This window comes from Dermacentor variabilis, chromosome 6 (assembly GCF_050947875.1).
Source record: "Dermacentor variabilis isolate Ectoservices chromosome 6, ASM5094787v1, whole genome shotgun sequence".
In the NCBI taxonomy this organism is placed as follows: Eukaryota; Metazoa; Arthropoda; class Arachnida; order Ixodida; family Ixodidae; genus Dermacentor; species Dermacentor variabilis.
In genome coordinates, this window is record NC_134573.1 from 178818224 (window position 1) to 178845027 (window position 26804).

Consider the following 26804-nt stretch of genomic DNA (forward strand, 5'->3'; position numbering starts at 1 on the left):
TGCGGCAACGCGCTTACGCGAGAGGGTGCATCAGACCTCTGCCCAAGGCAGCCGCACGCAGATATGTCATGTTTGCGCCAACACAACTCCTCGCTCCAAGAGAACAGACATGCATTTTAGGTGTGCAGACTGCGATAAGGTGCTGTGCGTAGACCCGTGTTTAAAGGAGTACCACGCTCGGAAATACTATTGAACATTTTGCAGTTCTGAGTGATGCCGACACCAAAATACGGTTCCTAATTATTTTTTAGTATTTATTCCTGACTTTATACATTTTGTACATTCAAGATCCGCAATAAGGTAATTTGACCACCTGGGAAAGTTTTTTTTCAAAATAATTCGACCCTCAAAGGGTTAAAGTCCTTCTGTTATTATGATATTTGTTTTTATGAATGTTGCATGTAAAGAATGTGTTATGGAAAAGTTAACTCGCGCAATACAGTTGAACCTTGTTGATACATTCTCATTACATATGTTTTCCTGGCGCCAATGTTCACAATCGAGAACACAAAAAATGACCCAATAGAGGTATGCTAATTTTTTACCGACTTATACGTTCCCGGAAAACACTATGTTTTGGCACCAATGTTCAGCGCATCGCCAAACTGCAATCATATTTCTATCGAACCTGGGCTGTCTGACCATGAACTTATCATTGTATCGTTGTAGTTGAATGTTACCCGCGCGCATGGCACGCCTGCGACTACAATTGTGAAAAATTTTGCGCAGGCTGATGATGTGCGAATAACAGATTATCTTGATTCTTGCCTTTCTCAATTTGGCCAGAATGATCTGTCCTGTCGAGCCGGACAAACCTTGTACTGACAGATGTGGACCCGGCCGATGTTGCGCCAATCTGAGATTTGCAGTGTTTGGGCACTGGGTGTCTGATTCTTGCGTCAGGCTGACATCAGGGAAGGCTAGAAGTGACAAAGTTTGCTACCGTATCAACTGGGGTGACCGATCCATGGCATGCTTGCGGCTCCTTTTGCACAGAAAACGAAAGTGAAACATGCGCTCGGGTCGCATCGAGCACGAGGGGCTTTGTAGTGCACATTGCATGTGGCACTGCGTGGGTCTCTACACAGAATATATAAAATATTAAAAAATGAAATAGTAGATATTTGATTAGTGAATCAAATTATGCGGACGTTCACTATTTATTCGAATCAGTGATATTCAAGTATTCGAACATCCCTACAATGTAGGCGTGGTGGGTGCTGTCTAGCATAAGAGTAATGGTGAATGTGTGATGGGAAGGTGACTTTTGAAAGCAGATGGTTATATATCACAATACATGTAATGTTAAACAGTAGGCCACCACATAAGTTTTGGCACGGGATTATTACAAATGCTTCTCTGGCTCTACATTTGATTTTAATGTATGTGCAGCTGTAATTTGATTGCTCCCCAACACATGATGTCCCATTTTGTGAACACAGTAGTTGCAGTACATGAGACTACTGTGAACGTCTGTTAATTTTACTCGTAGTTTTGGCAGAAATGGTTACTTCCAGCTTATTTGAGGAGAACTCTTATTTCACGGCTTTCAGCGACCACTGCAAAAATTCCATGTGATTAGGTGTTGGATAATGTGGAAAGGTCATTAGAGTTATGACATCTGCCTCTGTGTAGTGAAATATGGGGAATGTCCAGATAACTGTTTCATCGGTGACCTAGATTTTGAAGAAGCAAGCACCATTAAATAACTAAAGAACCACACTTCACAAATTGTTAGCACTACTTCCTATTCCAACTTTCAAAGTTAAAAAAAATAAAGATCAATGGTTTTTTATAACCTCCCTTCTCCACCCCTTCTTTCTAATTAGGTTTTATAAGGTTACCAACATTTTTGCCAAAGGCTGCTAAATTCAGAGGAAGGTCACCAATAAGATGTGCACACTTAAAATACTTCATATTGTCAATGTCGTGCAAACCTTTCACACAGTCAGGAATGCAGAGGTTTGCACCTAGAGGACTGCTATCATTGCTAGAGCTGTCCGCGACATACTTGTTGAGTATTGTTGAGTTGTTGTTGAGAAGAAAGGAAAAGACAACACAGTGGTACAAACACAGAGAGGCCACCTTTTGTACAATAATCTAGTTAGCTGAAATATGACTACGTCTGTGCACTCCACTATTGAGGGTCTTCAAAGTTGTCTTATGACCTCATACAAAACCACAGTGTTGAAATGAGTTTGTGACATTATCCTTTGAGGTCACATCTTATGAACTTACAGTACCGCACACCACATCAAATGCGGAACGATTTTCAGCTTCCTCACTTTCTATACCAGTATACCGTCCTTTCCTCAGATACTTCTGATACCTTAGTTTGATATATTTGGGGTTCCTGAATTAAGTGGTTGTAGGTGACTTGTACAGCTGGGCAAAAGAAACAGTACCTTGGTGTTTCTCAAGTTTGACGTGTCCGTAGGCTAGCAAGGTGGTACTCATTACACTTGACTAAATACTGTGAATAGTTCTAATTATTAAGTGGCTTATTATGTTAGGTTGTATGCTCACATTTACATTTTTCTATTCTTCTTAGCGACCAAGAGCCCTTGAAGAGGCACCCCGAATTTAGGTTGTTTGCATGCATGAACCCTGCCACAGATGTGGGCAAAAAGGACCTGCCTGCAGGCATTCGGAGCCGGTAAGTGAAAGGCCCTGGATTTTCACTTGCTTGTTAAGTGGTTAATAAAAATGAGTATTAGTACCTCGTAATTTTTGTGGCTTTGATTATACACTGGCATTTCTTCTTAGCTCTTGTATAAGTTATGTAAGCTATGAAATGTTGAACATTCATGAACCTCCCTTGGTGACAGCCTCTATTCCATCTGCCTTGGACCTTTCTTAATGAGCGGCCAACTGGCTGAAGTGCACGGCTGTAGAATTGTACAGCCAGATGTGTTTGTGTTGTGTTTGAATCATCTTTTTCAGGACTCGACCTGAGCGCTCTATGAAATTGTCCAGAAAAGAAAAACACTTCAAAGCAACTAACTTATGTGTGAAATGCAGCCTTGTTGCATTTTATTTTACCACCAGCTGGAAAGCTCATCAATGCTCATATTGTTCGATCCTCTACTTCAAATATCTAGTAACTGAGTATTGTTATGTGCTTTGTGTTTGGCAAATGCATAGTCCTACTTGTGCTGTGCCAATCTGGCAAATTTTCAAAGTTTATGAGTGTTCTGAGTGCAACTCACCGACAGACAATAAATTGCAAGCTTTTGCCATTCTTTCTTGATTGCTCATGCAGAGTTCACTGCTAAGCACTGGCTGCTGACAAGTGCAACACTTCTTATAAGCCAGCACAGGCTGAAAGTGCACACAATCTATGTTGATCACTTGCTAACAAAACATTAAAAAATGTGAGATGATGACAGGCAGTGTGATCAGCATTTGTGTTACTTCTGGCTCACATACAACTTCTAGTTTTTACTTTTTTTCATGACCTTTGTTAATGGAAGTGGCTTCTAGAACAATGATCAAAACTTGTGCTTATGGTTGTGTGTTAGGATCATTTTGCTGTTAGGCATAGCAGCTTAACAGCACTCTGAGACAGAAGAAATTGCCTTACTATAAAAAATATGGAATCAGTGAAATGAGATAATTTGAGAAGTAGCTGCAGCTTAGGATTGTTAAGACATATTGCAGCCTTGTGCAGAAGCAGCAATAGTATTTCATTTACTGTTCACATTTTCAATGAGATATATATAGTTGAATTTAAAATGGCTGCTGAGTGAAAAGGGCCATGGAGGTACAGATGCATCAAATTACCATTTCTTAAATGAAAACATGAACTAGTCCAAACACTATAAAACTGAAACAAAGTGACCTAAGAAAAAGAAACGTCATATAGAAAGGCTGGGAGGCTTACCAGAGATGTAGTTTTGATCGGCTACTCTGCGCAAGTGGGAGGGGGTAAGGGAATAGAAAGAGAGGCAAGGAGCACAAACGACGTATAGCCATTATGTCATTATGTTATGGGGAAATACATTTCCCCATTATGTGATGAGGAAATGCAGTCTACACTTGTTACAACAGACCCGCATACAACAGACCCACTTACAAAAGACCCATGTACAACAGACTGCCAGATATAATGGACCATATTTCAACCTTAGTTTGCTCTACCTATTTTAATAATACAACGAAGTTTGTTTTTCATGGACGGAGCTACAATGGACTACAAGCTATAGCCGACGAAATTAGCGGCAATGTTTGTTGAAATCGGGCATATAGAACAGACTTTGCCCATGCCGACACAGGCTGGCAACTGACTTGCGAGGGTCAGCCGATGATCGCGGCTCAATATTGTGCACACGATGGGGGGAGGGAGGGAGGCGGGGCGAAAGTGCGCTTTCTGTTGTGCGCGAGGCATGGGGGGGGGGGGGGGGTAGTTTCGAATTGTCATCGAGTGCTGAAGACAACGGAAGGTGTGGAATACAGAGATAAGGCTACTTATGGGAGTGAATGCCACCGGTCTTCTTCTTCTTGTTCTTTTTTCTTTTGTGCTTTTTTTCATTCTGTTTTGTTTTGAGGAGGAGGGAGCTGAGGGTATGCATGCCAGTAGAGTCAAGGCAGAGTGACATAGGTCACCTTGGCTACAGGAATGCGACTGGCACATCGGCATGGCTGCTTTGGTGGCCTGACAACAGCCAGTGCCTGGCGCCACCAGTGCATTGGGAATTCTGTGGTGTCTGAATTGTTTGTATCAAGCACCTTGGGGTTCTCAGCAGTTGGAACTTAGCACGTTGTAATGTAATGACTTTTCGAAAATTCGTATACTGAAATTTGTACCAGGCATGATCGTATCACCGAGATTCTTCTGTATTAACATAGTTTCAGCTTTTAGTAGAAAGAGAGAAAAATCATGCATCTAACTAGGGCTAAAAAGTGGGAATACGCTTATGGGTGAGTAGGGCCACTGTATTGCAGCAATGCCTTTTCCAGTGTTAATGCATTTTTGCACTTCTTCAGTGGCCAGAACGACGCTCTGCCCGCATTATCAATGGCATCAGCCAGCCATGAGCAATGGTTGATAAGACTGGCATAGAATAGAGTAGAAGGGCTCGCTCGAAATTGCAGCCCAGGACTGACCTCTGTAGAAAATGTGAGAAAAGAAAATGTGAAAAGGAAGGTAGTTAAGAAGTGTTTTTGTGTGACAGCTTCACGGAGGTGTACCTGGAGGAGCCCTTGGAGGAGGGTGATCTGGAGCTGGTGGCAGCTGCCTATCTGGGTAGCAGTGGGTCACTACCAGTACGTGCTTGTGTGTCCCTCTACCTGAATTTGAGGAAAGCTGCTCAGGAGAACCTGACTGACGGCACAGGCAGCCGCCCCCACTACAGCTTGCGGACACTGTGCCGTGCCCTGCGCCATGCCGCCCCCGACCCCTGCAGTAGTTGGCCGCACTCACTCTACCAGGTCTGTACTGCAGGAGAGCTGCTTGCATCCTTTAGCTGCACTTTTCAGAGTGGTTTTTACCCCACTGTGCCACGCTGTGTGTTGAATAAATAGGATCACCAAGTGCACATGACTTTTTCAGCTAAGTAGCTGGCTGATTTCAGCTCAGATTTTTCACTTTTTTGCAGTGGGTTCAGTTTATTACCACATTTGGAAGCATTACTTGTGTCATTAACAATAGCGCCAAAGTATGTGCATAATTTGTGGTGACACCGCTACAATATTCATGCAGAAATCATTGAAGATGGTTATCTAAGTTACCCGCCGTGGTTGCTCAGTGGCTATGGTGTTGGGCTGCTGAGCACGAGGTCGCGGGATCGAATCCCGGCCACGGCGGCCGCATTTCGATGGGGGCGAAATGCGAAAACACCCGTGTGCTTAGATTTAGGTGCACGTTAAAGAACCCCAGGTGGTCAAAATTTCCGGAGTCCTCCACTACGGCGTGCCTCATAATCAGAAAGTGGTTTTGGCACGTAAAACCCCAAATATTATTATTATTATTATTAGTTATCTAAGTTGCTAATAGTTTGGCCTTCATTCACCTGCAGCGGTTGCTTAGTGGCTATGGTGTTCGGCTGCCAAGCATGAGTTCGCGGAATCGAATCCCGGCCACGGTGACCGCATTTCGATGGGGTCACCGTGGCGTAGGTGGCTTAGACCACCATATGCATAGGTCGTCTAAGCTTGTGTGTTGGTGCTACTTTGGTTATTCTTGTCTCACTTGGATGACATTCAGTCTGGACATTTTGTTTATGTTACTATCGCCTTAATTTTTGGTGAAATCCTTTTTAAACGTGCTAATACACAACACAGAGGCCATTCTTGTGTACTGTAGAACCTCACTCAAACGTTTTGTAAAAGAACGCGAGAAAAAGCTTTCTAACTGGCAAAATGTATGATTGGAAGCCACTAAAAAGATGATAGGCTCAACTGTAGTTGACACCTACGTAATGCAAAGTGTTGCATAAATCATTGTGGCGTCAGATGCACATTGTCATTTTTATGACTTTGGCAAGCTTACATTTGTGCTCCTCAAAATCGGTCTAGGTCAGCAGCTTCTTCGAGCGGAGCATCTTTGCAAAAAGTTTTGACGTGTCCACTTGGTGAGAGTCGTGGCACGAGATGCTGCTGTGTGTTGAGCTGGTAGGGCTCAGACGACAGGAGATGTGCTTTGTTGTTTTCCTATTGCGGGGGGTTTTAAGGCTGCTATGGCTATCCAAAACAAAATTGAGGTGGCGAGCAATGCCAGAAGACAATGCCATCAAAGGAGGAGACACGATGTTCACTTCGCGCCGCCTGCAGCAGGGAACAGCGGCACATTTTGGTGATGGCCTATTAAAAGTGTGCAGTATGCTTCCAACTGCACTAAGGCCCACGTGCTGTGAAACAGGTAAGTGAAGATGCTTATCGCAATAGGGTTGGCAGTGATAGCTGTGAATGCGGTGTGTGAGGACCAGGGAGGAGACTTGCTTGTACTGGAATAAGAAACTTAATGCGTACCAGCATTTAGATATGAGGTGGGCAGGCGAGTATTGCGGGGATGCTGCTGTGGTGGGCAGCTACGGCTTTCGACCACACGTGCCTCAACTGTTTTCTTTTTTTACATGGGATCCAGTGCCGGAAAGGGTATTATATGTTTACTGTTTCGTGATCTACTGAACTTTGGTCTCGAAAGAGCGTGTTTTCCGTGAACATACGAACTGGTAAAAAATAAGCGTAACTGTATTAGGTCATTTTATATGTTCTCGATCGTGAAGTTCGGCACCCGGAAATTGTGCTTAATGGCATCATATCAACGAGGTTCTCTTGTACTAATATGTGTGCAGCCATTCAGTTGATTCATTACAGCATTCATCATGAGGCCATGGATAAGCACGTTCATGGGAATAAAGATTGTCAGGGAGGCGGGACTGTCTTCGTCCTTTGGACAGGTGAATTGCTGCTAGCAAGATGAACTAACTCCCCCATATCGAGCTGACAGGACACAAGGAATTGCTACCTTATGTGGCATGCTTATTTCTTTGTAGTGTGATAATATCTCTGCAACGTCCACTTCAACATAGATAGTAATAGTTACTTTGTAATAGTCACTAAATTTCAGTAGCTAAAAATGTAGGCACGCCTTTTATAACAAAAATACGCCTTCATTTATGCTACTCTCCAGGGTATCTTCATTCACTGATGCTGTGCCCTTTTGAAACTTGTAAAAAATGTAGCTGTTGTGTGTCTCTTGCCTAGTGATACACATTTGCTTAGCAGCCAGAATACAGTTGAAACAAGCTTTTCCTTTGGTTCTCAATTGCTCCACAGGGCTTCTGTCTAAGCTTTCTGACATCCCTGGACCGCAGCTCTCATGCTGCAGTGGAGTGTATGATCCGCAAGACTCTGCTCAACTCCAAAGTGCCTCGGTCTCCACAAGCACCCTCTGGTGTGAAGGCAGTGCAGCTTGAGGGCTACTGGGTGCCCACTGGTCCACTGGAGCCCCACGATCCCCCTGGCTATGTGCTGACGTCCACCGTGCGAAACAACCTGCGTGACCTGGCCAGGGCAGCATCGTGTGGTCGTCACCCTGTGCTCTTGCAGGGTGAGACGTCTGCAGGAAAAACCAGTCTTGTGCGCTGGCTTGCTGCTCGCACGGGACATGTCTGCGTTCGTGTCAACAACCATGAACATACTGATCTTGAGGTAAGCTAGCATAAAGATTGAATATTGAACTTTAAAAAAAAAAGAGAGGATTAGTTATATATATCATCTAATTCATATAGAACTTTTGAATAATTGGATTACCATACATAAAAGCTTGTACCAATCGTGACAGCACTGTAGTGACGAAATGCAATTATTTTTGGCTTACTGTGGCATGAAATAATCCCTGATCTTCTTCAACATCTTCACTGCTTGGGAGAGCACGCATTTTTCCTTGTTGCTCAACGACTCAGAGCAGCTGAGGCAGCACCCTCTCACGTGCGGCAGAAGTGCTGGACTAGGGCAACAGTACACATGACGATGGAGCAGGTGGGCGCAGAATCTGAGTTGTCTTCTCTGTTCCCTTCACTCATGACCTGACAAACAATTTTGGTGATGAAGTCCTCATTCTCAGGCTCTATTGTGACAGTGACAACTTCCTCCATGGACGCAAACTCATGGATCGTTGACCTGTCAACGGTTTCTGGAAATGGGCAACTCGCTCCAAACTTTGTCAAAATTGGTGACAGCTTGGTTGCACTCATCAGGATAACTTTCACTGCATTACCTGAAATGAAAAAACTGGTATGATGGGAGCAGTTTTGGATTATTTTCTTTGGCCGAGCCACTCATCATAGAAAGTGCACCAAGCAAGTCAAACAAGGAATTTTGTATGCTGCAGCGACGTCATAGTTCTTCTCTTCGTGCTCGACTCGATTGGTAATTTTCGTCCTTACGGTGAATGGCAGATTCTGCTGTCATTCACACTGACCATCACGCAGCAACAAAGCAACGTGTGGAAAAACAGCAGAACAGAATGATGGTGCGAATGTCTACAAACGATATACATGGAAAAAAAAAAGAAGCCAGAACAACTAGAAATTCTGATTGGCAGTGTGAGCGAGCACTGTGAGGCAGGTGAGGTTCATTGTATAGGGGTACTGGCAGCTTGTCAGGTCGTGCCTGGTAGAGCAACACCTGGGTGGAGTCACAATTGCGTGGCCGAGTTGAACCACTATTTTTAAAGAGGGTATTGGCAGCTCAGCCGGCAGCAGTACAGGAAAGCCAACTTCTGGGGCAGTTTTGCACTCCTTGAAGTTCAATATACATATTAGGAGGGGCTGTTACTTTTGTTCTGTGCAACTGTACTTTTTGCTATATATTCTCACTGTAATTTTAGAGTGTTCAGAAATCGTTCAGTATAAGGGAGGATTCAGTCTAAATGGGTTCTATATACAGTAAAATCTCAATAAATGGAAATCGCTTAAACGGAACACCATTCTTATGGTTGGTTGGTTTTGTATTAATGCAATTGTATTCAGCTTTGTCTCTCGTAAATGGAAGTCCTGATAAGCAGAACCGATTTCCCTGGTCCATTGAGGTTCCGTTTAAAGAGAGTCCACTGTAGTCGTTTTCTACTGTACGTTGGGGACGCAAAACTATTGATAGTAGTCCACAGTTGGACAAAAACTGGTCAAACGAGTATGATACTTGGTCGCTATGAAACAATATCAATACAGTGGAACCCTGATTATACAGCTATCTCAGAACCGGGAAAAAGTATAGTAAAATGCGAGTGTCGTAAAATCCAAACAACAAAAATTAAGCCTATAAGAACACTGTTTCGTGCAACAGATTTACGAGAAACTTCAATGTAACCTACAAACTAATACTCTGCAGAACTTTTAAACCCAAATCACCAAAGGAGTAAATACGAAGAGAATACTGCAGTAAAGGTGCCAATCATGCTTTATTAAAACTAGCCTTGCTTCATACACGTTATGATGAACAGCATCCAGCGGCTGCTGCCGGCTTTATTCAGTTTGGCTGAAAAAACACAACCTTTATATTTCTCAGGCTTAACGTATCTGGTGGGTGGCACGGTGCATTGTCCATGGAAAGCAGTATCTTCCTCACCTTAGCACCCTTTTTGTTGTTGAGCTGCTCCAAAAAAATTGGTGAAGAGGCGAATTTTTGCCATCGCCGTTGCTGTGATGTTCCGTATAAAGTCCAACGGCGATAACTTTGTTGCCGCACGTTGTATGCTGTATGTGCGAGTGAAAGCAAGTAAGGGAAGCTGATGATCATGGCTCGATCTGGTGTGTGTGAAGAAGAAAGCGGAGAGCAAACGTGCTATCTTCTGCGCGAAAGGCCGTGGGGGGATGGCAGGGAGGTAGGTGGGAGGCGGCATTGTGCTCTGGCAGAAACTGCGCATTTTGTGACCAGGTGCTAGGGGAACTGACGATCAAGGCTCAATCTTGCATGCCATTTGGGGAGGAAAGCAGGGAGGCAGTGCCGGAGGGAGGGGGGGGGGGCAGCTTAGACTCCACCAACAAGTGTGTACTTTGCACAGCCGCACGTGCCGTATCTTGTAAGGGATCTGTAGTCGGCTCATATCTATGTGGGTGCTGTGTTCTGGCCGCTCTTGCCTCTTGCGTTGAAGCGAAGTGATGAAGGTCACTTTGCTCGCTGCTGCTGCCGCACTTGCTCAAACCAGCATTTTGACAGCAAGCGTCTATGCTCATCCAATATGATGTGTTCATGTTGGCTTGTGCATATTGACACCATTCTTGCTGACTTAGTGAGAGAATGTTTCCAAGTTTATACGGCCAATAAAACTACTATCCTTACTTCGTATTGCTGTGTACAGTCGAACCTCGATATATTGAGCAGCATGGTGATCACAATATAGTTCGATATAGTGAGAATTTGACTTATAAAATCGCGTAAAAACGCGTCACAAACTTAAACAAATCAATCAATGAACCAATCATGGTGCAGTAAATACTCACTTGAAGCTTTGCACAAAGTATTTATTTCTTTGGCTGAAAGTACTCCAGCAGTGTAGCCTGCTTCTTCTTGGAAGCCGCTTAACCATGGCACATTAGCCCTTTGAGGGTCGATTTTTCTCGCCAGATGCGACCGCCCAGGGTCGATTTTTTTTTATTGCAGATTCCAATTCTTCTTAGGGAGTTATTTCGAAACAAATTTACCGTAATTTTTCTAGGGTGACCGTAAAGTGAGAAAAAAATATTTTGCGTTGGCATATATGTACTCTTCATTCATGAATAACAACAATAAGAAAGGAAATAAACTTGTAAGAATTGAAAATTTTATGCATTTTTTATAGTTCAGGGCTTTGAAAATGTGCACACGAGAGTATTTCGCAAGACTCAAACGTTCGTGCTCTTACACTAATGTGTACATCCATAGTGTAATCGAACTGCGTAGGTGCGCGCACTCAAGAAAACTGTGTGGTTGTGTGCCCATCAAAAAAGCAAAACGTGTGACAAACTTCCGCTAATCTTTATCTTATCACCAAACAGAGGCAATTAGTTTTCACAAGTCAAAAAAAAGAAAAGAAAAGCAGCGGAAACGCATGCACAGCGGCATCCTTCCTATGCGCACCTCTGTGAGCACTAAATGAGCGAGAAACAAGTGGTCGCCCTTTGAGCGATTAGTAACGAGATAGCCATCAGTTTTGCAAGTGCGAGACGCCAAAACCGCCCGCGGAACAAAACCCAAGCCGCCGCTCGCTAATGTGCGAGCGGTACTATATAGATGCGCGGGTGCGAACTAGTGCTAGAACAAACCATGCAATGAGAACCTAGTGAGGGAGGCGCGCGAAAAAAATTCCCTGTATTCCCACATATTGGAAGCACATGACAGAAAAGAAAAAGTTAGGAAATTGGCACGCTTTTTAAATACACAGACGGCGCCGTATATATACGGAATCGACCATTTTGGAGTTCGTTCACGGCACCGTATATTTACGTCATTGACCCTCGAAGGGTTAACATAGTCTAAATGATCCACAAACGATAGGCCGGTGCCTTCTATTGCGTCGCAGTTGCGGCGTAGAAGGGCCAAAGCAGCTACTGCCACAGTTGAAGTCGGGCGCCGGGCAACATCAGCCCTTGCGGGATCAACCTCAGCAGTGTCTTTGTTTGGCCGCTACTTCCGCTGCGATCTCCACATCCGTGAAACGAAGCATTTTGAAACACGTCAGTAACAAATTATGAAGTGGTGTCTGCCAAGGCATCTATTAGTGAGTGCAGTGAACACACGCTGTTGCGCGTCTTTGTGGATGCAAACCGCCATTCCTCGCGAGGTGCGGCAGTTGCAGAGTGCGGCACCGAGGAGGAGTTGTTTTATAAGGCGTCGTCACTGCCTACTGCAGCGCCATTAGAAGGCGCATGCTTGGAGCCGCCTAAAAAGAAGAAAGAGAGGATGTAATAAATAGGGAGGGACTGAGTAATGTCTTCATTGATATCGTACTGAGTACTATGCACAATATAACGTAATTGGCGATGAGGGTTTAGCAACCCATATGCTATCGGCTTGCCCTTCATCTGTGCCATCGATTGCTACATATCATAATACTCTGTGATGAGTATTCCGGGGCTATAACCACCACCCCCATTCCTGTCGTCACCTGGGCACCCGGTCATCCCTGGGAGCAATGGTTTCAAGTGCTCAAGAACTACATGGTGGCATCGGGCGCCTCTGACCTACCTGCCATGTGTTGGAAGGTGATTCTGCTCAACTGTTTGGGCTTGGAAAGACAACGTATATTCCAGACCCTCGCGTTGGAGGACGACCCGGGCTTTTTGGCTTTGAGCACCACCGGAGGGATGTTGATGAGATGAGTTCGATCATGCTATTGCAACGCGTGAAGGTCACTACAAGAGTCTTGTCAATGTCACAACCGTGCGTCACCGCTGCGCGCCGTGCACAAGCCCCAGGTGAGACTGCGGTCAATTACGTCGCCGCACTCCAAGGTCTTGTAGGAGCATGCAATTTTGGTGACTTGGCGGACGACGTGATACGCGACCAGCTCATAGAAAAAACTACTAGCGAATACTTGCGTGAATGTCTTCTGCTGGAAGAGTCTCTTAGGCTTTCTCGGGCCCTTACCATTGCGAGACAGCATGATCAAGTGACTAGAGAAGCAAGAGAACTTGCACGACGTGAAGCACAAGGGATCATGTTAAAGACACAAATACTTCAAATACGAGAGAAAAGCACTGTGGCACATGCACATGCTATAAGATGCCAACTGAAGGTTGCCGAGCTTTGAAAGAGCAAGAATGTTATTGTTGTAGTTCTTTGGAACATCTGGCAAATAGCCCTCACTGCAAAGCTAAGACACATAAGTGTTGCAGATGTGAAAAGACTGGCCATTTGAAAAAGGTGTGCAAGTCTCTCCGAAAGTCTAAAAAAAAAAAAAAAATTCAGCATGTTGCGGAAAACGACACAGATACAGCTGACACGGATGATCACATAAGTGTTTGTCACATCTTGAGCCATAAGAAGCTAATTTATGCAGTGTTGGAAATTGAAGGAATTTCTGTGTCGTTCCTGATTGACACTGGGTCATTGGTTTCATTCCTAGCCTAAGAACTTTACCGGCGTCATTTTGCTTCTGTATTTCCTCTGAGATCAATGTCCGTCCAGCTCCTCGATCATTCTAAGTCAGTAATTCCTATAAAAGAATGTTTCATTGCTACAGTTTCATTTCATGGTGGATGCACTTCTTTTCTTCTGTACATTGTGTCTGGAGGAACAGCCATTCTTGGTTTAGATGGTATCGTGGCTCTGGATATGAAGATTCAAGGGTCGCCGCTCAGGTGTCTGCTGATGACACAAGAAGCTCCTGTGCTACCTCCTGAATTATGTTCCGAGTTCGAACACTTGTTTGAAAAGCAGCTAGGAACTGCCAAAGGTTTCACTCACAAGGTCAGAGTTCGCGCGTCCGTTCAACCAGTGGCCAGCAAACTGAGACGACTACCACTCGTCATTCGTGAGCAAGTCTTAGCAGAAGTACAAAACTTAGAAGCTCAGGACATCATTGAGTGCGTCGATTGTTCACAGTGGTTTCTACCAATTGTCGTAGCTAGAAAAAAGGATGCCTCGATTCGAATGTGCGTAGACCTACAAGAGCCAAACAAAGCTATAGTAGTGGACAGTTTTCCCCTGCCACAAACTAAGGAACTTTTGAACAGCTTGGCTGGTGCACAGCGATTCTCCAAGCTAGATTTAGCTTCTGCTTACCATCAGTTACGACTAAGCCCAGAGAGTCGTGATCTTACGACGTTTATAATGCACGACAGACTATTTCGCTGCAAGGGGGACCTGGTGCATGAGCAGAACTTTATTGTTTTTAACTCTGGAGATTTGAAACTTTCGGCTTACATTCAGTTTAGTGAGCTGATTGCAAATATGTAATCAGTTTTTTTCAATGTTTAATGAAAAAAAAGTTATGCAATCTAAATTTAGTATTATAAATTTGGGATGTGACTTGCAAGAAATTTATTGTACTGAGAGACCTAAAATTAACTAGGTATGTTTTTGAATGTTTGAAGAGTGCACATTTTCGTATTTCTATCTACATATTAGCCAAAGTTATCAAAATTTGAATTAGCAACTTTGGAACACAATTTTATGTTGTTAATTCTTGCAAGATTTGAAAAAGTTGCATTGCACTAGCATACTGTATTATAGTTTTCTTGCACTCTCTGACTGCTTAGCATTCAGGAAAAAAAAATAATCATGCAAATCGAAGAACTAGCAAAGACACAGTGCACATCCCAAATCTTCGGGTGTACGAAAATCATGATCTGAGAAAAATGTAAAAAACTTTTAGCAATGTGAAAAATCCTTTTTATGTGACAAAATCATGGAATTAACCACTACAATGAAACAGAACGCTACTGGAGAATAGTCGGAACCATGCTTTTCTTTGCGTCTCTTCTTGATGGCTTCCTGGAATGCTGCCCATCGATGCGCGCTTTCTGTCTGCGTTGACCCCATGGCAGCTGTCTTTCTCGGCTGCTCGCCTACTGCCTGTGCAAGTTTGTTGCACGTGCAGCCCACTGAGTATGTGCGAGCTAGACTGGTGGCTTCTGAGGTTGAACCGCATAACAGCTTCTGCCACGGCAGCCTCAACAGCAGACAGTGATGCATTCTTTTCTTTTGGCACCAGGCTCCAAATGATCGAATGCAGCGATTCATTGGCATTTTGTGTCTTCACTCTCTGGTACCTCTGCAAGAGCTTCTTATCAGAGAGGCGCTCGTACACTGGCCACAGTGCATTGCTTACAGCATATGGCAGATTGTATCTGCTTTATGGGGGGATGGGGGGCTCATTTTTTGCAATGGCTGCATTATATTTGCACCGTGAATAAGGGCCATGGGGACAAAAGCTATGGTTGGGCTTCTCATCAGTTGAGGTTACGTGGTAATATGTAGCCCATACTGCTGTGTGCATCTCATCCACATTTCCTGAGTGTGATTTGAATGCCCAACCATAATAGCTTGTCATCTTATTTATGAGGTCTCCTTGTCAGGCGGCCCTTACCACTGGTTCGCTCACCATTTTCCCCTTTCTGCTTCTGCACAAGATTCCGCAGCGCCGTTCCCATGCGTTTCTGCACGTGGTTTGCGCAGTCTTCCTTTTCCACGGGTACGAAGCCATAGACTTTTGCTTCATCAATGGCACTGTATGATCTGCTTTCGCCATGGGAGAGCATGGTTGTGTACCTCAGGCAAAGAAGGGAAAGTGAGCGCTGAAATAAAATTAGTGCTGCCTCCACCTCCATCTGACCTGCCTTGGAAGACATTCTCTTTTGGCATAAGTGCTGCGACTTGGCATAAGTGCTGAGGTTTAGGGCCAAGCTCACAGCCAAGGCAGAAATTTGAAAGGACAACATAGTACAAAACATAACCTGAAAAAAAGCTCTATAATTGTGGCCACTCGAATGTGAGATGAATGTTCCCAAGTGTGCCAAGTGCCATCAAAAGAAACTGCAATATTACCTGCATTTCCAAAATTCAGGCTTCGGTATGCATTCTTCCCTGAAGTGGTACACTTAGCCATATTCTCAGTGCAGGCACTTGTTGCAGCTGGATTTAGCTTTGATTTCAGATAGTGCTGATAGGTCTTGTTGTGAAGGCCTCTGTGCAAAACTCCGACAGCGGCAAAAATATCGTTAAAAGCACCGTCTGCCTGTTTCCCGTGCTCTATACAGCACGCGCCGCAAGAACGTTAATCTCTAAAGGATTGCAGTTGGCAGTGCCACCAATTCGTTGCGAGCTCCATTTCGTGTCAATTTTGCCGCAGTTGCTGCACAGAACTTTCGGCTTCACGGCAATGCCATACTACCGCGAGTCCCGCTCGATAGTCACCGCTCCACGGCACACTCGGCAACCAGCAACTTTCAGTAAACAGTTTATCATGGGGTGTCTGCTGTATGGTCACTGTCTGCCGTCGACATAGCAAGCGGCACCAACATTTTCTGTAGCACAGGCCGAGCGCCAACGCCGTCAGCCATCACGATCGCCTCTTCCCGTTGTGTTGCACCCAACTCCTCAGTTGTTCCGCTGTTCCGCGGCGTCTGCAAGTCTACCTGTCCGACAAGGTCGTCAGACATCACTGGTAGTTCCGATGAATCTTTTCGCTGCACCGCGCGCTTTCTTCTACGCTTCCAGAATTCATGCACTGTATGGAATTGCCGTGCACGGTTCGGCATTTCGACTGATTACGTCCATGCTGAGCGATGGTTTAGGCAAAATGGTGTCGCCAACGTGCAGCGTTCCAGCGCTCCAATCAGAAGGTGTTATTTAGTCACTTTATGGTCGCGTACCAACAGGATGGCGGGATTGTCTCTCTGTCTCTCTTGTTCTTGCCTGGTTGCTCCCTCCTGAAGCAACCAAGATGCTCGTTTTCGACGGGAAAGGAGCGGGAAAGACATGCTTTCAAACGAGACCAAAATGGCGGCACTCCGTTGATCGGTTTCCAGGAGCCCTTTTGACAAAGAACTGGCTCCTTGTCGTCGACTCTTACCGTGGGCACTTGACCAACAATGTGAAGGCTGCGCTCGCCCAAGCAAACATGGACCTCGCTGTCCTACCGGGTGGCATGATGGGCCAGTTTCAGCCACTTGATGTCTGCATCAACAAACCTTTCAAGGATCGTCTGCTGAAATATTACATGGACTGATTGACTGACGAAGACCACATGCTAACGGCAACAGGCCACATCAAACCTGCATCGCTATAGCAGCTGGCGGGTTGGGTAGCTGCAGCGTGAGACGACATCCCACGTACTTTGATGGTGCGTGCCTTTAAAAAGTGCAGCGTATCTAATGCGCTTGACGGTATTGAAGATAGTGCACTGTTTGAAGGTGACAGTGATAAGGAACACAGCGACGAGTGTAACAGTGACGACGACATTGAATGAGCTCTGCATGTTCAGATTCAATAAATGCCGTTTGCATTTTGTGAACCCTGTCCTCGCTTTTTTTGTTCGGCCTACATTCGCGGTAATATATATATATATTTTTTTTGGCTTGAGATTTTAGGGGGTCGGCTTAGAATCGGGGTCAGCCTAGATTCGAGTAAATATGGTATTTGCAATATATATACAAAACGAGTCAGATTAGATAATATGGCTGACCACCAACAGCATGCAGCAGCCAGTGTCTCCTATCTTCTTCTTCTTCCTATCTCTTCTTTCATTCTTCCGTAACAATATCGCTGTGCACCTCATGCGACTACTGGTGTTGCACCTGCTGTTCTTCTTCATGGATGCCAACCTCTAACCAGACTTGACATTGTTGGATTGCCTGAACACTTTCTATATCACCTGGAAAATCGCATGCATTTTTAATTTTTTATTTCGAATGGGGCTGGACGTAAAATGGCTATATCAAACTCCGCCACGCTGAGACCACATGCATTCTGTTAACAGGCGGTGAGCTTTCCCACAACACCCTCAAAGATAGCGGTGGCGTGATGGGCGTTCCCGACTCTGTGCACTACATCTGCACACATCGATCGCGCCGAGGGCGCCATTTGAGCATAGTGGCGTACACACGCGTTGTGGCTTGGCTAGTTCGACAAAGTCAACGACGCACTGCATTTGCGGCACTGACTCCATGTTGGTGCCACGCTCTGTGCCTGCCGCGCCTCGTGAGAACTGGCGGTTTGCATTAGTACACTCTAGTTTGCATCCACAAAGACACGCGACAACGCACGCTCACTGGGCTCAATCATACATGCCTTGGCAGACGCCACTTAATACTATGTTATTGACAGTGTTTCAAGATGCTTTGATTGATGGACGTGGAGATCGCAGCAGAAGTATCAACCAAACGAAGACGCTGCCGAGGTTGATCTCGCAAGCGCTGATGTTGGCCCGCTCCCAACTTCAACTGGGGCTATAGTTGCTTTGGCCCTTCTAGGCTGCTACTGCAGCGCAATAGAAGGCACTGGCCTATCGCTTGTGGATCATTTAGACTATATTGAGGACTTCGTATTTAAGCACGCAGCTGCCAATAAGAAGCAGGCTACACTGCTGCAGTAGTTTCAGCCAATTAAATAAATACTTTGTGTGAAGCTCCAAGTGAGTACTTACTGCGCCACGATTAGGGTGTGATCGGGGATCATTGTTTGGAGCGCGCTCGATTGCCATAGGTCGCACCGACTTCGTGTGGCGGATGAAGTTGACGCGACCTAGGCTAATTCGGCATGGCCTAGGCTAATTGCATGCCGCAAAATCGACTGCACGCTCCGAACAATGATCCCCATCGCACCCTTGATTCATTGATTGATTTGCAGAAGTTTTTGACGCGTCTTTTACGTGATTTTATATATCGAATTCTGGCTATGTCGACCTATTTTGTGATCACTGTGCTGTTCAATATATCGAGGTTCGACTGTACTATGGATAATGCACTAGCGATAATGCAAAATCAGAATTGAGCACTGCATGTAAACATTGCAGCATAAACTTGGCGAATTCTCCTTGTTCTCTATTGCAAGAACATAATGTTACCAATGGGCCAGCTATTATAACATTTTTGGTAATATCACACTGTCAATAGCAAACTATTGCAGTGCTATCAATAGTACTACTATCGGTACACAGTGATGCACGAATACTATCGATAGTCAATTTACCAATAGTTTTGCACCATTACTGTATGTACAACCCATATTCATGGTTATGAGACAAGCTGTAGTGTGGAAAGGCAAGTGATATGCAGTGTGTGATATATTGGGCAGTTGTCCTTAATTGGAACAGCAGGCCAGCACCCCCAAGGGAACTTTGTACTGAAGGGCATGCCTATGCTGCTCCATTTCCTAAGGTCTACTGGCCTATGAGATAAACATTACTGTACTTTACTGTAACCTAACCATGAGCTTTACTGTATTGTACTGGCCTACAAGATAAAGCTCAATTTTGTTTTTCTTTAAAACACTATGCTGCAGTTTAAGACACCAAAGCACCACGCAATAGGAAAACAACAAAATGTGCCTCGGGCCCCCAAAGCCTCACAAGCTTGATGCATGTCTCATGCGTTGTGTGCAACGATTCATACAGTGCTTCACATTACATAGATGTCAACTACAGTAAGTTGGTTAGTACGTTTTTCTCATGCTTTTTTTCCAAGAACATATGAACGTTGTTCTGCTGTAGTTGGTCATAAGCATAATGAGTGTTATTTAAAACTTAATTAGGGAATAAGGAGCTTCACGGATCAGGAACGTCCAAGTACGAATAAATAAATTCTGCAGTGCCTGTGTATAGCGATGTTGTTCCGACGATGGAGAAGAATATTAGAAGGTTCTGCGTGTATATTTGGGTCTACAAATGTGTGCAAATTTGAGATCTCTTCTAACAGTAGTAGAAGGTTGGATGAGAAGTCATTATATTGGGCCTTTACTTATTTCTTAATCGTATCCTTTTTTGAGTGCCACATGCCACACCTGCTTTTGCATGCACTGAGCTTATTTCTCAAAATCACAAATGTCCACAAAACCGATGACGTTTAAAATATATTTGCTGTATTCTAAGATTGATACTACATCAATGGTTCTATAATATGGGTCCGCAAAAGCATGCTTGTGGTAGTGTCAAGTGCGATGCATGGCTATAACAATTAAATCTGGCCAGGGAGTGTCTGAGCCAAAAGGAAAAAGAACACAAAATTTGCACTGTGGGCGTTGCACACAGGCAGGTGTGCCACAGGCACGCGGTACCACACTGCGGAGGCTTTAATTTTTTTTTTTTCAAGGACAATAGATTGCTTTGGTGCAGACACCCAGTAGCCAGATTTGTTATAGAGAATGGTGCAGCATGTGATTATTGTAGTAGTAAGCAGTTTATTTTATCATAGAACACACAAAAATTCACATTGCGGCAGCTACTCATTGCTTTAAATTCAGTATTGTTATAAGTGAGTTTGACTGTACTCACTTTATTTGCTGCAGTATCATACATGATGTGCTGCTTGTGCAATCGATAAACATTGTCAATTTTACATCGTAAATACAATCAATTTCCATTAATTCGACCCTGATGGGGCCAATGAAATGGATCAAATTGTTCGGTGGGTCGAATTAAACAAGTAGGAAAAATGGTAAATCACACTGCTTATTCATTTGGCAATATTTTTCAAATTCCAACATGCCTCCGAATCAAAAGCGCACCAAATTTCTGTGTGTCCGAAGCAGAAAACTAGCGTAGAAATGCGATTAAAGCACCTAAACAAAGTAGAAACCTAACGCTCATCCAATTTTCTAGCAAAAAAAAAAGGGGGGGGGTCTATTGTCTAATAAGTGTTGCACAGTGGCAGTTGGTCCCCTAAAGTAAGCTTCGCCGTATGGTTTTCAAATTGAGCTTTGCGGCAGTACTGCCTCATGATGCGGCAAAGCATGCTAGTGTGGGTATGTGACTGAAATTTTTTAGTATTAAAAAAAAGAAAACGTAGGTTACAGTCGGCTAAATACCATAATCGGACGTTGTGAGCAACCGTTATTGCTTGAAAATCTTCCCTATGGCAGGCTAGAAATAGGGGTTTTCGACGGCTGGTTTTTTTTACATGTGTTGAACACAGTCACTGTCCCTTAAGCTCTGTCGAGACAGATGCTTCCAGTAAAAGGTCCATTAGTGGGGTCACCATATGGGTCAGGCATGTGCATGCTGGCTGGTCAAGTTCGAATGACTCGGCAAAGGTCAATTTTAGGATTAAAATAATAAAAGATTGGACCCTTAGGAACGTATGGACACCGGCTGGGACCTTCAGAATTCACCTAAATATCGAAATAACTGCAGTCAAACTAAATGTAATCTGCTGTACTTCCTTTTTTTTTTTTTGTCACTGCATCCTACTCGAACTGCCACTCTTGCATGTTGACAAGCATAAGTATTGTGGTCATTGCAGTAAACTGTCGTCATCATCAGCAGCAGCCTATTTTATGTCCACTGCAGGACGAAGACCTGTCCCTGCAATCTCCAATTATTCCTGTCCTGCACCAACCGATTCCAACTTGTGCTTGCGAATTTCCTCATTTCATCACTCCAGCTAGTTTTCTGCCGTCCTCGACTGTGCTTCCCTTCTTTTGGCACCATGAACTAGCTTGCATGTGCACCCTGCTACAACAGTACTCCTAGTTACATTTTTAACAAACTGGGCAAGCATTAAAGTGCTCCTCACCAAGCTTCATTGTAAATTTTGGTTTATATTGAAAGTTGCTAAGCTTCATCTAAGGAGCACTTTACCAGAAGAATTTTTAAAGTGGTTTGTTATTGGAGGAGTTAGAAGAAATTGAAATGACATATTGTCATGCTGCCAGGAGGCAAGCTTCACTGACAACATGGGCACTCTCTCCCTTTGCCTTAACTAGCAGCCGCAAGCGACAATCCTCCCCTGCTTTTTCCCATACTGATGCTGAGGGATGAAGTCACATTTGTGTCACAAGCCCTCCCTTCTTTATTTTTTCTTCTCTTCCTTTTTTGTTGCATGGCATAGTTGCTGTAGTTGTATTGTGTGTTCTACATTGGATAATTTACTGAAGTCACATATCATGATTGGTGACATCTCAGGCTATGTGTCTGAAGTAGAGGTGTTGAGGGGTGTGAGCTTGATTCTCTGGCAGTCAGTGGGACTGCCTTGTGAGGAAAAGGTGCATAGGCTTTTATTTCATATTTCAGCTGTTTCCATGCCTTACAGTAGTTTCATACTTCGCTGACACGATTGTCAGTGTGTGATCTACACACCATACTTGTCTGTTTGTAAAGCCCAAATCTAGTGAGGGCCCCTTTAAGTGTCACTAGAGAAATATCTTTGAAAATCGTGTAGAGTAGGATGAAGGTAACACAGATACTAAAACTTTTGTAATGTGCAAATAATTTAAATATTACATGAATTTTAAAATGATGTTTCTGATATAAATGGGGTAAATGTTTGGAACTGTAGACTGGATACCTTTCTTTGGGGTTGGGATTGAGCATTCACAATGTACTAGTCTCATGGAATAAAACACATCAATTTAAGCTTAACTAATATTCTACTTTTATCCCCACAGTTTGTGTTACGTTGGTGCAGTTTTGACTCTTATGTTTAGATCAGAGTTTATGCCACTGTTTAGTGACCAGATGCATAGTACCATGACATTGAGTAATTGTGCTTGTGGGCTGTTCTGCTTCAAAATTTCCCATTTGCGTTTCATTCCATTAGTATAGTACATTACATGCAACTCTCTTGTAAAAATTTATGTTCTTGGCTGTTGTATTTTGGGACATGTTGAGGTGGAGAAGCTGCTTCCGTTAAGGGTAAAAAACTTGTGCCACAATTTGAAGATTGCTTATCTTGCTTTCTTTTTGCAGGAGTATCTTGGCAGCTATGGAGCTGAAGCTGGCACAGGCCGGCTGATCTACAGGGATGGCATACTTGTAGAGGCCATGCGCCAGGGCCATTGGATCATCCTGGATGAGCTGAACCTTGCATGCTCAGAAATTCTTGAGGCTCTGAACAGGGTTAGTGCATGGTGGGAATCTTTCCCCCTAGCCCCTAGTTATTGAAGGCCTTTGACATTGCATAATTGTGTGCTTATGCAAAATGTTTGTTTACCATGTTGAGAGATGAACTGGCTTGCATGTGCTCCCTGCAGTATTCAACACTTGTGCTTACATTGTTAACGAACTTGGCAAGTGTTGAAGTGCCCGTCACCGAGCTGCATTGTAAATTATGGTTATACATTCGAAGTTGCAAAATGCCATCTATGGAGCACTTTTGATTTGAGCACTTTATAATCGAATAAACAAACTGGAGATTTTGCAACTTAAAGGGACTGACAACTGACCAGAATATGTTGTGAAACATTTATGAAAATGAAAGGACCATGATTCATAGTGATAGAATCCAGCATGCTGTTTACGATTTAAGTAGGAATTATAATTTTAAATTGGCAAGGAAAGTCTCAAAAACCAGTAAGTGGCGAGGCCTGGCGGTGGAATCTTTGTACTTCGGATATATTCTATGGTATTGCTGTAGGTAAGTCGACTGTTATTAAGTACAGCATAATTATTGCCTAATATTGCAGTTGGTGTTTATTAGACACTCATGCTTTGTTCTATGCTTTGGAAATCAAAAGCACATGCATGGCTACGGCAACATGCTGAATTGCATATCACATGTAAAAGCGTCATTTCGTTCTCGATCCTATTAGTTTTAATTTTGACTCGTTAAATATGTACCAAAGCAGTTGGACAGGAAACCACGAAAACATGTAGCTATTGCCGCAGAAGTACTTTAACACTTTGGAAAGCATGAATCACACGACTATCAACTTGATAAGCAAAATAATGCTTTTTTACAACTATGGCCACACCTGTCATCTGGCTCTCACTAATGACGGCATATAATAGCTATAACGCTCACCTATCACTGTTTTCAGCATGCTTCCAGTGAACGACTGCCTCCTCACTGCAGATAGAAAAATTCGGAAAAAAAAATTTTCCACGGCGTTTTCTGCATTAACACTTCATGATTAGACCGTCTGACCAGTAAGCTTTCCATTGCACTAAAAAAAAAAGGCACATTGTTAATTGGTTGTCAGTCTTTTAGTGGAAAAGCCTGTCAAGTAAATCAGTGTGAATGTTGATATTATAAACTAATTGTATGTGTGTCATGCAAGAGACAAAAATATAAAATGTTGACCAGTCAGCGTGCATGTGCCTGACACCTATGGTATCCCCAATAGCGACCTGTTTAGTGGCAGCGTCTGTCTTGGCGAAACTTAGGGGATTGTGAATGCTTTGAGCACATGTCATCTCTCGTCGCAAACACCTGTTTTTAGCCCTTCCTAGGAAAATTTTTGAGCAATAAACGTAGATCACAATTTTTGATTAGGGTATTTACCCGATTAGATTGTGTGCCTGTTTTAAACTAATATTGGGCTAAAAACTGTCTGTGCGTTGCACACGGACAAGAAACCTGAACCAAAAGTGCTTTTGCACCGTTTGTGTGTTTTTCCTCCTAACGCGGGTGTATTGCGGCAAAGCTAGCTAAAATCATGTGGCGAAGCTAACTCTAGGAAACCAGCCACCATTGTCCAATTATCCTCTCTGCTAAATATTCTTGTGCGCGTTGCCTGTTTACTTTGTTTAAAAGCTTTAATGTAATTTTTACTTTAGTTTATGACTTAGAACACATAGAAATTGTGCACGCATTTGATTTGGGGGTGTGTTAGAATTGGGTAAGTGCTGCTATATAAATCAGCAGTTTGTTTTGACGTTCTTCTGCATCTTGGACTGTACCCACATATATACACAGTCTCCAATCACAGTACGAAGTCTGAGCTGTCTTAATTAGTGTCACTGAGATGTCTAATCAGAATAAAAGCATTGGTACGGCACTACGTTCTGTTGAAGCTTCCTCGTGTCATTGCAGTAGTCTAGCTTTTTAATTTCTGCATTCTTTTTCTTATGTGTTCTTCTTGTTAACCTCCTACATGCTTTCACTTAGGCAGTTGCTTTATGGTTTGCTGCTCATTAACCTTCTTGTATCTTTAACATCTAGTTAACAAGTTCCAGTGCATTAAATTTTGGCCTCATCCTTCCAAAAAACAATTACATTTAGACTGATATAATTAATTTCAATATAACGAAATTATCGGTATAACAAAATATCTAACTTTTCATAACCTCTTGTCCATAGAACACCATGTAATTAGAACCTCAATATAAAAAAGTGTGTCTGTGTGCGATTTCAATATAACGAAATTTCGCTCCCACAGCAAAAGAATGCCGAGACAATAAATGGCAACTTCTGAGGACGCAGGTGGTCAAATGATTGATTTACAAGTGGCTGCATGCAAACACGCCTTTCAAATCGTCTCTGGTGCGACAAGAGCGACCGCGGAAGTAAAGCTGTATCACATTCCGTATAAAGTCCAAGTGCAATAAGATCCTAAAGCGCCTTGCCCTTGCACACTTTGTGCTTTAGGGGTGAGTGAAAGTGTGCGATTGTTCGAAAAAAGATGGTGGCTTCACTGCTGCTGGGGCAGAATGCACACGAAAGTGTGGCTGGCTTCACTTAATTCGTACCGCCTATGGGAAGTTAACGTTGACGTGGCATGAAAACGTATCATTCTTCGCCGACTCTCAAATTCATCAAAACGAATTGTTTTCTCATTCAACATTGCTTTGTTCAATTGCCCGATACCGTCGAACCCTCTTATAACGATACCGGTTTTAACAATATATCGGTTATAACAATGAGAAGCTGCTGCACCGTCGACTTTTGTATGTTTTCCATGGTGAAATAACCCGCTTACTACAATGCCCCGATGCCACATTAGCGGTTATAACGATGAAGTCTGGCTACTGGGTGTTTCAGCCGAAAGGTAGTGAAGTGCGGAATCCTTTAAACGAAAAAAAAGAAAATGAGAAATTCGAGCTGTTGCACGATGGGCCGCTCCTCCATCAGCTGCTGCGCGGCTCTCTCCCATTGCCCTTGAACACGAATCTCCCATTGAACACGAATCTCCCATTGAACACGAATCTCCCATTGAACACGAATGGGCTGTGCCCATAGCTTTACGCCGCCCCTCCCTCCGAAACACAAATGGACTGCGCCAACTGCGCCGGAAGCAGACTAGACAGATTGCTCGCATGTTGCTCGCTGGCTCCTCATTCAGTGCAGTTCTGCGAATAGCTTAATTGCTCGCGTTCGTTTTTGTTGGTTGTGTCGAAGTCATTCCTGGCCACGCGGTTTCTCAACTTCGCTTGAGTCGCTGCTGAAACGGAAGATGGCTGATCCGCCCGCTGATCATCAGCAATGCACGACGTTGCCGGTGAAAAGAAAGCGCACGGCTATAGATTTGAAGACTGACTGCTTCTAATGGATGAGACGATCGTCGCGAATGTGCTTGCATTGATTGGATAGCGACAGCGACAACGGCAGCGATGATGCGGTAGGGCAGGCTGCCTCAACGTTGTCCACACAGGAGGCTCATATTGCAGCCCCTCCGGGGTTTCGTTTTTGCAAGGAACCTTCCACTGCACTAAGTGGAGTGCTTGGATGCCTTGGAGAAGGATGTTGGCAAACTTCGCGTAAAGTATGCATGGCTGACGGACACAGGTGTTTCTCGTGCATGCCAGTGAGAAGCATGTCACGAGATGCTTGTGGCGATCTCTCCTCAGCGTTTCTTCTGGATTTCTCAAGCTGACAGGCTGCCACGGCAGCCTTCTCGCAATTTTTTAAAGGCTCCTTTTGGCGCCACCAAAGTGATGCTTTGGCGGTGCTCGCATATCGCTTGCCACCCGTGACACCTCTTTGCAGTTGTTATTGCAGTGCCAT

The 26804-nt window shown here is 43.9% G+C and overlaps 1 protein-coding gene across 1 annotated transcript in view; it reads left to right on the top strand.

Annotated features, from left to right (window-relative positions):
* The window catches only part of LOC142585886 (midasin), a 344435-nt gene that overhangs the window by 65889 nt on the left and 251742 nt on the right, over positions 1–26804 (top strand). The window contains exons 14-17 of the mRNA XM_075696967.1: positions 2552–2656; positions 5175–5430; positions 7780–8154; positions 22829–22978. Coding sequence (XP_075553082.1) covers positions 2552–2656; positions 5175–5430; positions 7780–8154; positions 22829–22978 — 886 coding nt within the window. The remainder of the gene's footprint in view (positions 1–2551; positions 2657–5174; positions 5431–7779; positions 8155–22828; positions 22979–26804) is intronic.